This window comes from Zea mays, chromosome 5, assembly GCF_902167145.1.
Source record: "Zea mays cultivar B73 chromosome 5, Zm-B73-REFERENCE-NAM-5.0, whole genome shotgun sequence".
Classification (NCBI taxonomy): domain Eukaryota; kingdom Viridiplantae; phylum Streptophyta; class Magnoliopsida; order Poales; family Poaceae; genus Zea; species Zea mays.
Genome location: NC_050100.1, coordinates 209289787 through 209304139, shown reverse-complemented (window position 1 = coordinate 209304139; position 14353 = coordinate 209289787). Strand labels below are relative to the sequence as shown.

The 14353-nt window shown below is 51.4% G+C and overlaps 1 protein-coding gene and 1 pseudogene across 1 annotated transcript; one reads left to right on the top strand and one right to left on the bottom strand.

Moving 5' to 3' along the window:
- LOC103627618 (uncharacterized) lies at positions 1-4598 on the bottom strand. Its single transcript, XM_008647912.4, has 8 exons — positions 4190-4598; positions 4018-4113; positions 3349-3459; positions 2936-3245; positions 2287-2377; positions 1891-2200; positions 1434-1582; positions 1-911 (listed from the first exon to the last, which is right to left on the bottom strand). The coding sequence occupies exons 1-8, from the start codon at positions 4424-4426 to the stop codon at positions 410-412; spliced, it is 1806 nt and encodes a 601-aa protein (XP_008646134.1). The 5' UTR covers positions 4427-4598; the 3' UTR covers positions 1-409.
- A 2900-nt stretch (positions 4599-7498) lies between these two features.
- On the top strand, positions 7499-7683 carry LOC111589499 (uncharacterized; annotated as a pseudogene).
- Positions 7684-14353: the final 6670 nt, after the last annotated feature.

The window sequence follows — 14353 nt, the reverse complement described above, 5'->3', positions numbered from 1 at the left end:
AAGAAAAATCGCTAGCAACCAATCAATTAAAAAATGGACAAAGAATTATCACCTAAATAATTTGATCCTTTTCTTTGGCATAAACAAGCGTACAGATGCTACCAAGAATGGGGCACGAGAGACTTAAGGAAAAGTTAAAACACAGCGCAAACCTACTAAATGAGTTAAACTAAACTCAGTTGACCACAACCAGCCTATTTGGATGTCCATCCGGGACCAGACCTTGCTTCAGGCAAGGCACATGGAACAAAAATTCTGGAAATAGAACCTCCGCCTACAAAAAGTCCCACGGGATCCAAAACATGACTACAAGTCAGTGGGAGGTGATTGTCAGTTTTGTCGCTCATCACCAAACCCGATCTTTGATAGCTTGAAACCTGTGGCTTCCAGGTAAAATATTTCTTATTGATCAAGCCATACCCTCAGAAGCAAGCATGATGCGTTGGTGATGCTCAGTAACTTTGTAGTCAACTACCTCCGAAAATAACTGGGGATCCAATGTGCAGCCAGGCCGGCCATAAACAGCAGCTTGCACGCTAGCCACAAGCTTTGCAATCTCCCTGCCAGAGAAGCCATCGATCCTCCTTGCAGCTTCCCTGAGCAAATCGTCGCTTATGCCATTCACCTGAATCTTCCGCTGCTGCTTCTTGAATAATGCACCCCAAGATCCTTTGCCCTCTTCCTTGAGTATATATTGGTGCAAGTATAGCTTGAGCAGTTGAAACCTCTCCTCCTCCCCGGGCAAGGGGAACTCTATGACTTCATCAATGCGGTCAGTGATAGCAGCATCAAGGTCACCCGGTCTGTTTGTTGCCAGGACAAGGACAATATCCCTGGACTGGTCGCCAGTTCGAAACAACAATGCATTGAGAGCACTCCGCTGAGCTTCGCTCATATGGGTACTGTTACGCCTGGTACATTGGTAAATAAAAACAAGTGACTAGAGATAGATGGAACCTGTGGAATTTCTTGCACTAGTGGTACCAACCATCAATGCAAACACATTTACAGCTTTATTACGATTTTTATATCAATGGGCTCGGGTGCACTAGAAAAAGGGGAAGGTTTTTTTTTTCAATACTGAATCATTCTTATCTGAATTTATATAGAAGAGGGGTGTGCCCATATAGACAGGATGGACAGAGAGAGAGAGTATGGGTGAGAACAGAAAAGTGTATTGCTGCTGCAAGACCACACAGTACAAATTAAGGTGCTGTTTTGCTCTTATTAAGCCAGGGTGAACTTAAGCTTTAATTAAACTAAAAGGCTGAGGGGCTTGTTAAACCAGGTTGGTTTATTTTAAGATTCAAATTTAGTTTAACTCAAGATCGATAAATAAGGTAACATTTAAGTGCTTGAGTTCAGTTTCATTCATACTAATCATAACATTACCTAGCAGTCATCAGGCTGGCATATAATTTTAGAAAACTTACTCGCACAAGAATGCATCAGCTTCATCAATGAAAACCAGCATGCCTTTCTTGGACTTCTTAGCCCAGTCAAATATTTGATGGATCTTGGTAACAGCCTCTGATCCTAAGGGTGCAACATCTCCTCCCGTCATCATGGCATAATCCAGGCCCTGTCATGTCAGGGATGTTAGGGTGTGAGTACTATTGGATATCAGGTGCCCCATCAAACATTCAAACTGATGATACTAATTATCAAACTTGCGCCGCCCACTAGTCCCATTTCAAAAAAGAGGGAAGAAGATAATCCAATTAGTTAACATAACAAATAAAAAACAAAATCTAACAACTTCCATAGACCACCAGCATATCTATTATCGTTTTTAAGGCTCAAATTGACAAGGAAAAAACAGTCACTCAGGGTTACCGTGTTCCTATAGATGGAGGATGGTGCAAGAACAAATAGATCAACAGAACTTACAGATTTGCGAGCCATCTCCCTGGCTACTAAAGTTTTGCCAGTTCCAGGAGGACCATAAAACAGCATGTTGCGGAATGGTGCACCATGAGACTTTGTATTTGCAGTTGCTCGTGCAAGATGTTCAATCCTCCGCTTGAGTGAAGGGTGCAGAATCACATTCTCAAAGCCTGCTCCCCCCGACAAAGATGCTGAGCTTGGTTTGAGTAACCTAGACATTGGTAGTGGGAACTTTGGCATTGATGATTCACGGATCAGTGAAGGCTGACCCAAGATCCTATTGATGTAACTCCATGTAACCCTCGCACCTTCCCTAGAAAATGAAAATAGAAAACAATAAAACTTAGAAGTCTCTATTAGAAGTCTATGCGCTCTAGAAATAAAATTAAGGAGACAAACCTAGTAGTATAGACTCCAGCGGCCAGTGCAGTAACTCCTCCAATACCCATTATTAGTTTGCTCCTATCAGTTAACAGTGCTTTGAATCCACCTACAAGTCCACATGAAAAACAACGATCATAACCAGTGCAAATAAGAAATTACTATATTTTAGCATTATTTTATTACTAGAGTTGTTTATAAGAAAAAGAGTGTTGATCCTTGTCTGTGATTCAGCATAAAATTACCAGATATGGTTTCACAAAACATGATGCAATAGTTTTGATTCAGCATAAAATCCTAGCATTCTGTTCAACTAAGTGTAAATAAACATTAAAGAATCTTTTTATTTCCTATGTACTACCTCCGATCTCGAATATTTGTCGCCAGCTAGTTCATTTTTGAACTAAAAAAGGAGGGAGTATCTAGAGAACTCTTTCCGTTCCAAATTGTAAGTCAATCTAGATTTTTATATGCATAGCTTGTATCTAGAAAAGTCAGAATGATTTAAAACTTGGAACAGAGGGAATATTTAGAAAATACACAATCAGCAGATATGTATTTGTCCAAATAGGACAAAATTGAGATTTTTTTTCTTATTGCCTGGGGCATTCTAGTGAGAGTGGTAGATTAACTTCATAAAAATTGCTAATGAAAAAGGCACCGAAACCTTCAATGTGTGAAAAGGTTGTATTTATTGCAGCGAGCCACTTTTCCTTTTCACCCTTCATACGTTCCAACATCATTCTTTTTGTAACTTCTTCTGATTGCTTCTCTTCATGAACACGAGCTTCTGCTTCTGCTAAAGCTTTAGCTCTGTTTACTTCCTGATCTATTTCAGCCTTTTCCTTCTCAGTCCGTATCATTTCTTCCAAAATCTTCTGTTCTGTTGCACGCCTAGCTTCTTCTCTTCTGAGGGCAGATGCCTCTTGCATCTTCACAAGTTCAGCATCCTGTTGCCTCTGTGCAGCATGCTCTGTCTGCCAAAATGGATATGCTTGATTAAATTACGTGTTAGCCTCATAGCAGCAGCACCATTATAGGAGGTAACTAAAAGAAATACAAAAGGAGACTGTCCAATACCTGCATTCTTTTTCTAGCTAATTCATCCTCAAAGCGTAATGCTTGAGCTTTTACTTGTGCTTCTTGTTGCAAACTATTTCTGTAATCTTCAGCTTTTTTCTCCATCCTTTCCTGCAGATCAGATATTGAGGATCACCCAAGGGACATAAGTTCAGTGCTGGAAATCCACACCAAAGAACCACAATAGTTGGATGAACGCGCGCGTGCAGAGAGAGGGAGAAGTTGAAAAACTCTTAACACATCACCGATGTTCTACAGTTCTAACTTCTCATGTTGGTCAGTTGTCCATTTTGTATCCTGTGAAGTTGTGGAATTTTAAATTCGTAGTTACTTGCTATCCACGAAGGTCAGCCAGAGTTGTTTTGCACGTTCACTGTTTTGATGAAGCACACAATATTTCAAGTTTTGGCAATTGGCATCTCATTGTAAAGTTACTATGCTTTACTAATCCCAATTATAATGGTAAACCCAATCGTATGCAATTGATTTCCACAAAGTAAAGCGAGGAAGTTAGTCAGGCTGTTAGGCAAATAAGAGAACGTTCACTCATTCAGTAGTAGAGAGGTTCGGGTCGCGTGAGCAACCAATTTCTTCAGACGCAGCCGACGTCCTGGCTGCGACATTAACATCATGTGCATCAAGAAAGTGGATAAGGCGTCAGGAACTGACCATGTCCCTGAGCTTCTCGTAGATGGCGTATTGGACCTTCTCGGCCTCCAGCTCAGTAAGGCGTGTTTCCTCCTGCTTCCGCATCAGTCCAAACACCTGCACCCGAGCAACAACATGAACAACGTCAGGAGGGGCAGACCCGTTAGGTGGCGCAAAAGAGCGGGCACCTTGCCTGCTTGGCGAGCGGTGAGTTGTTGATCTCCCGCAGCGCTCGAGCCATGCGCTCCAGGGTCTCCGGGTCGCGGCCGAACGCGGAGGCTCCCAAATTGTCCTCGTCGCCTGGATTCGACGGCGGGGACTGGCGGCGGAAGAGGCCATCGGCGTAGGCGACGTTGGTGAGCGACGCCATTGCAGCGGCCGCGCCGGCGACAGCGCACACCGGCGAGCGCAGACGGAGGCGGCGCAGCATGACGAGGGAGGCGTAGAGACCCAGACACCCAGTCACCCTACCCAGGGCTTTTGGCGGTGCGTCGACTGGGAAAAGAGACGCGAGGGCCGAGGAGGAAGAAAGGAGCTGCGCCGCGAAGGGGTTCTCCGCTAGTTTCTGGCTAAACCCTCCGCTTTCTTTCTTCTTTACCAAGAGTTCAGCTTGACTTGGGCAGTTGGGCCTGCCGACATACCGACCCGGCAACCCGTTGGACACTGTCCCTCATAAGTCAGGACCAGTTTAGGCCTTGCTTGGCAAGACCCAACAAAGGCCCATAAACATGTGTAAATGACGAGCTTTGTTTCCCTATCGCTGGGCCTTTCCCGCTGCTCGTTAGGGAGCCAGGGTCCAAGTCTGAGTCCGAGCGGAGTGCGTCGAAGACGAGACCACCCATCGCCGTCGACCATCCGTACGAACTCTAGGTCATCGATAGTAGGTAGGTGACCCTTAGCCACGAGGGCTAGCTTAGGCCTTGCTTGTCAAGACCCAACAAAGGCCCATAAACATGTGTTAATGACAACCTTTGTTTCCCCATCATCGGGGCCTTCCTCACTCCTCGTTGCGGAGCTACAGTCCGAGTCTTGTGTCCAGGTAGAGTGCATCGAAGATGAGGTCCCCATCGTCGCCAACCATCCCTACGAACTCCAGACCATTGGTAGTAGGGAGGCGACCCTGAGCCATGAGGGTCGCAATCACCCCCGGGGCGTGGGGCAGGCGCTGTGGAAACACATCAGGGCTGCTGCCTGAGCCATCATGGCAGGGTAACCTTTCCTCGTTGTACATCACGAAAAGTTTCGCGTAGGGCGAGAAGAAGGCCCATAAATCATTATACGAGGGGTTGGCCCCATGTGGATTGCAATCTGTCGCCTTATCTCGTCGGTATCAGAAGGTGGAAATGGTCCATGTCCCGTACCTTGCCCGTGCGGGGCAAGGCTGAGGCCGCCAAGTGCCTCCGCAACAACATCAGGGTTTTCGGGCGAAGAAGGTCGGGCTGGCGGCGCCCAGACCATCTCGCCTTCTTCGTTGATGATGAAGTCGCTCCATGGGTCTAAGTATGGATGGCGACGGGTACATACCCGTCGGGTAGTACCATTCCATGCCTATATCCATAAAAAATTTCTACCTGTCGGGTTACCCATATATGCTCGCGGGTATAAAATCTTATCCATACCCATACCCGCACGGGTATTTTTACCCATCGGATAACCCGTACCTTCTAGGAAAGACTTGAATTCCAATATACTAATCACTCAAAATATTAAATAAACATACAAAAACAAGTTCAACTTCACATATAACAAATCAAATGATTACATAATTTGGTAGCTAGACAAATGATAGCTACAGAAGGGTTTTATTTTCGATAAGATGAGCTCTATTAGATGGTTATAATGGTATTGATGCGGGTATATTTTACCCATGGGTAGACGGGTATGGGTAGTACCAACCCGTACCCGTCTACCCAAACAGGTAGAAATTCTTTCCCACTAACATACCCGTGAGTAGAGAAATAATCTCGTCCCTGCCTCCATATCGGGTAAAACTCGTCAGGTATTCGGATTTCAGGTATCCATTGCTATCTCTAGGTGTAAGCGATACGGGGCCACCATGGGCTCTCGTAGTAGTGTCGAGACTCCTGGATAGAAGGGGTCGGGCTTCTGGGGCCCTGGCCATCTCCCCTTCGCCATCGAGGATGAAGTTGAGGTTCTCGAAATGGATTGCCGCCTCAGGGGACCGATCAACATCATGACCGGCCATCAGAAGCCCGGAAAGTTTGTTGAGTAAACTTGCATATCGCGATCGGTCATCCTACTTCGCGCGCCAACTAGCAGTGTTTCGAACCTCCACTCTGACAAGTAAATTTGTATGTGTGTGTTCTGGGTTCTAGATGGTGTGCTCGATGCGCGCAAGGTTTATATTGGTTCAGGCATAATGTCCCTACATCCAATCTTCGATGGCTCATGCTACCGACACCTTTGTTGCTCAATGCTCGTAGTAGGGGTTACAAGCTAGCGAAGAGAAGGAGGAAGAGTTCCCAGGTACCTTATGCATGGATGGACCCAAAGACTACAAGACTGGAGTCCTAAAGTAAGCCTTGGACGTTGTGGTGGCTTGTGCCTTGGCTCTAGCCTCCGAGTCTCCTAGTCCCGTCGAGCGTGCGTTGTCTATATTCTCCTCTTGGTTCTTGTGACCGACCTCCTCCTTTTATAAGCCAAGTCGGGGCTCGGCTACCGATAGCTTCCTTGAGACGGAGTTGACGTGTTGTGGTAAAACCGAGTGCTTTACCCTGGTGAAGCTGTGTTGTCCATATGTGTCTTGGTCACTCAGTTGTCTCTACTCGTGCTCATTATGACAGATGGCATGGGTGGCGTGGAGCCCTGGCGCCATCATTATTGCCTCTATGCCACGCTGACCCCTGGCCTCCGTAGCCTGGATCGTGGTGTGGCTCGTCGTGTTGCAGGTCCTATAGATGGTCTACACGCTTAGGCCTAGCCTCAATAGATCATGAGTGCGCCGCAGGCTAAGGGGCTCGTAGGTCATGATTGAGAGGCAGACCATCTCTCCTACTATGGCTCGAAGCCAGGCGTAGTTAAAGTGGTAGGTCATTTATGGCGGGCCAGTCTCGAGCCAGGCGAGGAATTCACTCAAGTGGCTTCCCTTAGGTTCGTCTGCCCCCTTTTGTAGCTCCGCCTCGCCTGACCCCGGGTTCGGTGCCTCGAGATTTATCCAGGGACAAGTGCTTCTAGGGTAGATGCTTCATTACCCTCCTGCTGACCGGTGGATCCGGTAGTCCGGGGACCTTTCCCCAATGCTCTCTCTGGCTGGTGAACCTTAGGGGTCCAAGGATCTTTTCCCTGACAGTTGCCTAATGATATTAACATTTCTTTTCTCTACTCAATTAAAGTGAGTTTCATGTGCCGTCCGTCTACCTCTCAAATGTAACGTGAGAAACCAATTTAGCCAACATAACACAAAGTCATAACAATGTAGCACTGCTGAATATAATATCACTTCACTAGATGAAAGAGGATGAACGATTTAAAAAAGGGACTCATATCTTTCTCGGCCGTTTGGCTAAGATAAAGTGGAGTATCTGTAGTTCAATATCTGATATATGGGTCATATTTCCACTTTAATTTTAAATTTATTTTTTATGGAGAGGGTCCATCACACTTACTAACCACTAACTCTCAGGTGTCATCGTGCGTCACACGTGAAGCACATAGAGTATATCTATTTTTTCTTTCCTCGCATCTCGCCTACAACCAGATGCTCCGTGAGAAAACAATTGAGCTCAAAATGACACGAAGCCACGAGTTGTGAGGGCAGGTCTTTTTTCAAGTCATATCTTTCTCCATCTTTTGACTAAGATAAAATACAACATCTGCAATTAAATATCTGTTATGTGAGCCATATATCCGCTTTAATTTTAATTTTTATGGAAGGGGCACGTACAAGGGTGCTGAGCCCTGACATGTGGGCCCAGGGATATAACGGAAGTAATACTTGGAGCAACTAATGTTGGTCGCCAGTGCAATCTCCTTGTGCCCTGATATCCGCCGCTTGCGTAGTATTGGCGTGCAGGGGAAGCTTCCCTGACCACATACGAGTGATGATGATCGTGGCGCATGCAACAGTATGGTCGCGCCGCCTGCCATGGGAATGGACAGGCACGCCGCCTGTGGGATGGTCTGGTCACCGTCCGCCTGTAGAGCGACAGGGCGCATTAAATGATGAGGCGGCACATCGCCTGTCAGGCGGCGCGTCCTATTTGTAATAAATACAGAGACTGCACGGCCCAGAGGCCTTATGTCAGGCTCCGCCCGCTGGCTTACGTCACAGGCAGTAGGCCGCGTGGCAGCATCGGGTCTCCGCCTAAGCGGGGAGCAGGAGCTTACGCGGCATGGTCCGGACACGTGTTGGTTCCGGACCCCCGCCAGGCCTTGATCAAGGCCTGGGTATCCTTTGCGCCACAACCCTGGGACCTTGCTGCGAGTGGCCCAGACCCTGCCCAGGGGGGTCCGGGGGCTCGTCCTAGGGGTCCGAGCACGCTTGTGGTGATTCTGGACCTTACCCGGGGGTCCGGTCCGTACACACAGGGGTCCGACACTTTCCCATGGGAGTCCAGACCCACTGTTGATATCCTAGGTTATCTCGACTTTCTTCCGACCACGTGGTGGTCCTGGGGCCGACCACATGGAGGGGTCGGACGCTGTTTACGACGCGACTATAGATAGCCGCGTAGGCACCGTGCCTTCACACTGTAGCAAGGGGTACCCCTGATTCAGGGTACCGACAGTGGCCCCTGGGCCCGCCTTAGGGGAGAAAACGAGCCTGCAGGTGGGGCCAAAGCTTGATTGGCACGTTGCCTCTGTGCGCTTGCTGACATAATTAATGCCAGTCCTCCTTCGATCATGCCAACTGCCACGCCTGTCCCCATGGCTGACTGACCCGTGACCTCCGCACTTGATGGTTTTGCTGGGCCATGCGTGGGGTGCCTTGATACCGCTGTATTGGTTTTGAAAATTTACTTTCTCTGCCTTCTACGGGGGCCCCGAGGAGGCGTGGTACTGGCGTGAGTGGTGGTTCGACTTCTCTGCACCCAAGAACCAGCGCCCATGGAGGATGACTCGTGGGCCCGAGCCCCCATGTCAAGGACTAGGTTGTTGGTTTCGGAGGTGAAGAGGTTGGGTCGCTGCTTTCGGTGGAGACGAAGGGGCACACTATCGCAGACGGTAGCGTGCTCCTCACGCGGCGGTTCACCCTCTCCGCACACGGGGACTGACGCCCAAGGAGTATGACTCGTGGGCCCGGGCCCCCGTGTCAGAGGCTGGGCCGCTACATTCGGCGGAGACGAAGAGGCGCACTATCGCAGACGGTAGCGCGCTCCTTACACGACAGTTTGCCTTCTCCGCACACGGAGGTCGACGCCCAAGGAGTATGACTCATGGGCCCGGGCCCCCGTGTCAGAGGCTGGGCCGCAGCATTCGGCGGAGACGAAGAGGCTGGGCCGCTGCTTTCGATGGAGACGAAGAGGCGCACTACCGCAAACGGTAGCGCGCTCCTTACACGACGGTTCGCCTTCTCCATACACGGAGGCCGACGCCCAAGAAGTATGACTCGTGGGCCCAGACCCCCGTGTCAGAGGCTAGGCCACCCTGGCGCGCGTCGGGCGAGATTTTTAGCGGCGTCTCGGGGCGTCAGTGGGGGAATCCTTCTTTAAAAAGGGACTCCCTCGAGCGTGGTAGCCATCCTCATCACTCGCAGCGCCCTTTCGCTCTTGAGTTCTCCGGGCTCTTCTGCCGCCGTGCTTCCAACTCTTTGGCTTGGATGGTCTTGTTGTCACCCCCGTAGGAGGACGGGGGGGGGGGGGGCGAGGGCCTCTTCACCATGGCGCACACGCTGAGGGGGTCACCGCCGCTGGCAAGCCGCTCGGAGCTAGCTTTCAACGCGACCCTGCTGGTGCAGAGTAGTCCATACCTGTAGAGTAGAGATGGAGCTAGGACTCCGCTTGAAGGCGGATGTAATAACTTTTGCTTTTTGTAAGGTACTTTTGAGTACTATTTATCAAGCAGTATTAGCACTTATCTGTATATTATTCGTCCCTACTGTGTGTGGTGTTACCGACTCCTCCCTGGTACCCATGTGGTCCCCCTGGGATGTAGGCTCGACGTGTCGAGGCTGGATACCAGTATACCTAGGAATGAGTTGGCAATGGCACCCAGGAGGTAGACTCGACTGGGACCCAGACCTGCACACAGCTTCAGCTAGGGAGCGTTAGTAGTACACCCATAGTACCCATCGTCTGACATTAGCCATCCTTTGATATATGCACGGGACCTGCAGGTTTTAGTCTGGGAAGCCAAGTTGTGTGTCCGGACCCCCTGGACCACGGTTCCAAATACCAGGACACCCGTCACAGAGTGGTGGAGCGTGCAGGCTTACGGTACGGGACCAGGCTAAGCGGCTACACGGCTCCGGACCACCCCAGGGGACAAGTATCCATTCTCTAGAGCCAGACCCCAGGTTGTCGGACCCACATGACTATAGCTCCAAATACTAGGGTGCCCGTCACAGAGTGGTGGAGTGTGCAGGCTTTTGGGTACGGAACCAGGCTAAGCGACCACACTGCTCCGGACCACCCCATGGAACGAGCTCTTGTTAGAACCGGTCCCCAGGCTACCGGACCCCCTGCTTTCGTAGAGGGGTCCTAAACTGCAGGCCTAGCTACTCAATTCGAATGCCTTCATGCCAGGACAGATAGGAACTGTATGGGTGGGTTAGATAAAAATAATATTCGGGAACTACAGGATAAAACCATGGAGACAGGAGGATAAGACTGTCATAAGAGCGCATATGAGGGGGTAAATCTTCTCTTTATAACTCGACATGCATGGGTGCAGACCAACAGGTCGGGCTTATGAGGGCGGACCTCACCGGGCTGGCGTACACGTATGCGCAACCTAGTTACAAAAGGGTGAAAAACTAAACCCCACAGACTTGCTCCTATGGATAGAACTTACAGAGATGCTCCATGGGTACGGAAGAGGTGCTCCAGCTGTAGCAAGGTGGTTACCCTCGGGTCGGCACATTTCTGTCACCTTGAAGGGTTCCTCCCAGCTGGGGGAGCGTTTATGGAACCCTTCTTGGTTCAGTACTCGCCATAGGGCTAGGTCCCGACCCAGGGTTCCCTACTATGCACGAACCGTCAGTAGCGCCTGGGCGCCTGGTTGCAACGTGCATTTTGGGTCGCTGCTTGCCCTCTGCGTTCGTCGATGGAGCCCATATCCTTACGATGTGGCCGCTCTTGCACAGACTTATCAAAAGACTGGACCCGTGGTAAGTCCAGAAGGGTTTCCGGGGGAAGGCAGGCTTCGGCCCCATAGACCGAGGAGTATGGGGTCCCCTTGGTGGTCTGTCTAGTTGTCGCCACCGGAGTAGGAGTCTCCGGTGATGACATCCTTCAGGTCCCCCTCGGGTGACTGATACCCAAGGTCCCGTTCAGCCGCGGCCACCTCGTCGTCGTCGACCCTTTCCTTGCCAGGTCGGCGACGAGGTGGGGAGCCATCCTTGGAAGACTGCTTGCGTCGCTCGCTGACGCGTTTCGCGAGGTCGATGATCTCGCGACACTCCACGACGCTATGGCGAATGTTGTGGTGTACAGGGCATGAGCCGTTGTTACCCCTATGTGGCCGTGGGCGTTTGTTGCGGTCGCCCCGGCCCCCAGTCGTAGCTGCGACGACCAGCGCGGTGGACTGCGACTTCTCGTGGCCGTGGCCTTTCTTTTTACCGACCCGGGGGACGGCACCCGAGCCACCCGTCTGGGCGATCCCGGTTTATGGAGCCGAGTGCCATGCCTGGCCCTCGGTGGCTCTGACACACTTGTCGGCCAGAGCGAAGAGTGTGGAGACAGTCTCCACGTCATGCGTGGCCAGCTTCTCCAATATTTTTTCATCACGTACTCCGTGAAGGAAGGCCGTGATGATGGAAGCATCGGAAATGCGAGGTATAGTACCTCACACCTTGGTGAAGTGGGAGATAAATGTCCGGAGAGTCTCCCCGGGTTCCTGCCTCACTGCGTGGAGGTGGGCCTCCACACCGTGCTGTTGGTAAGCGCTGGCGAAGTTCGCTATGAACCGCGCGTGGAGCTCTTCCCAGGAATAGATTGATCCTGGGGCAAGGTTCATGAGCCAAGTCCGGGCAGGCCCAGACAAGGCGACACGAAAATATGTCGCCATCATAGCGGTGTTTCCACCTGCTGCTGTGATAGCGGTGACGTACACCTACAGAAATTCCGATGGATTTGACGTACCGTCGTACTTTTTCGGCAGGTGCAGCCGGAATTTGGATGGCCGGGTCGCTGCGCGGAGATGATCCGCGAGTGCGGAGCAGCCCACGCCGGCCAAAGGGACACCCGCCTGGAACCGGGCGCCCACTGGGTTTTGCGGTGCTACCGCAGCAAAGTCTTGATCGAGGTTGCGACCCTCGACGTTTTGCCGGCACTCACACGCCCTTTCTAGAGAGACTCGAGCCTCTTCGTGACCCTCGAAGTTTTGTCGGCGCTCCCTGTAACGCCCTGAATTTGGGGGTAGAATTTTTTCTTCTTTTCTCTCACCAAATTCGGGCGTTACTCTCTTTTCTCTTTCTTGTTTCGCTCCTTCCTCCCAATTTCAAACTAGTATAATGACAGGTGTCCGTGTCGTGTATAAACCAAAACCTAAGTATCATGGGTGTTGCATCATGCCGAAGCACATTTCTTTGTTTGATGTTGAGTGTTCGTCTCGTTCCGTTCCGGGTTTCGATTCGCGATTTAATTCCGTTCAGTGGTCCGCGCACGTCGTGGGTTCTCGATCCGCGAAGTGGCCCGGCCCAACCTAGTCCAGCCCAGCCCAGCCGGCCCGGTCCGACCCGGCCCTGCGCGCCCCTGGCGCCCAAACCCCCCCCATGCGCCCCCCTTCCCTCTCCCTCTCTCTCATTTGGATCTCCCGCGCAACAACCTCTCCTCTCCCTCTTCCACCTCTCTCTCCCCGTGGTGCCCTAGGATTTGGAGACGGCGATCACCGGATTTTGGACCCCGAGGTGAGCTCCCCTCCCCTCCCCTCCCCTTCTCCTCTCTCTCTCCCTCTCCCTCCTCTTCTTCCCCATGCGCGCGCCCTCCCTCTCCCCCTGCCCGCGCGCGACCCCCGCTCGGCCCCCTCGGCCCCGGCGGCGCTCGGCCCCTGCCCCGGCCCCCGGCGGCGCTCGGCCCCTGCCCCGGCCCCCGGCGGCGCTCGGCCCCGCCCCCTGCCCCGCCCCGGCCCCCGGCGGCGCTCGGCCCCGCCCCCTGCCCCGCCCCGGCCCCCCGGCGGCGCTCGGCCCCCGCCCCGGCCTCCCCTCGCGGCGGCGCCCGCGGCCCCGCCCTGCTTCCCCCGCGGCGGCGCTCGCCCCCGTCCCAGCCCCGTGCGCGGCGGCGCGGCCCCAGCGCCCCCGGCGTGGCCCGGCGCGGCCCCGGCGGCTCCCTGCTCGCCCGGCGCGGCCCCCGGCGCGGCCCCCGGCCCCCGGCGTGGCCCCCGGCGCGGTCCGGCCCCCGACGCGTCCCCGGCGCGGCCCCAGCCGGCCCAGCCGCCCCCCTGGCCGGTTCAACCGCCCCCCCTTTTTATTTATTTATTTTTATTTATTTTATTTTATTTTCTTTCATTACTGTTATATATTTTATTTTAGGAAGGTTAATCGTTGTTCATGTCATTTAAATAGGAAATTTAATTTAGAATTCCGGTACGCTAGTTGATTCATATAATCAATTGTTTATCCAGTTCAAGGTTGATCAACTAAAAATGACTAGGTTTCCATTAGTGCATATAACTAAATTCTTTTGTTAGAACCAATTGTAACTAATCATTAGTGCATAAGCTTTAACCCCCCCCCCCGCGAGACCCTTTCCCGTTCCTTTCTAACCATAATGAATGCGATATCGAATATCATACTTGATGCGTATTTACTTTATTTGTTCCCTTGTATGATGTACTGTTTGTTTCCCAATTTGAATGGATGAATGTATGTATGCTTGCAATCGCATAGAGAACGATCCGGTTGAAGAGCCCGAGGAACTCGCAGGAGAAGCCCCTGAGCAGCAGTCGGTTGGTGGAGGCAAGTGTCCTTTGACCTATCTCTGTCCTATTCATTATTTAATTCACCTCCCGCATTACACATTTATACCTAAGGATTGACTAGCTTTTGTTATCCATGTCCTTGTTTACCTATTTGGGTCGGATTATTATTGTTTAGCTTCATGCTATTGCTCAAACTCTAATCAATGAGCATGATGAGATTCTATATGATACGCTGTTTTCCCTTCTCTTATTATGATGTTGTACTTGTGGTCTTCAAGGGGGCTCGAGCGGTTTCTCGAGTGCCTCTCCGTAAGGACCT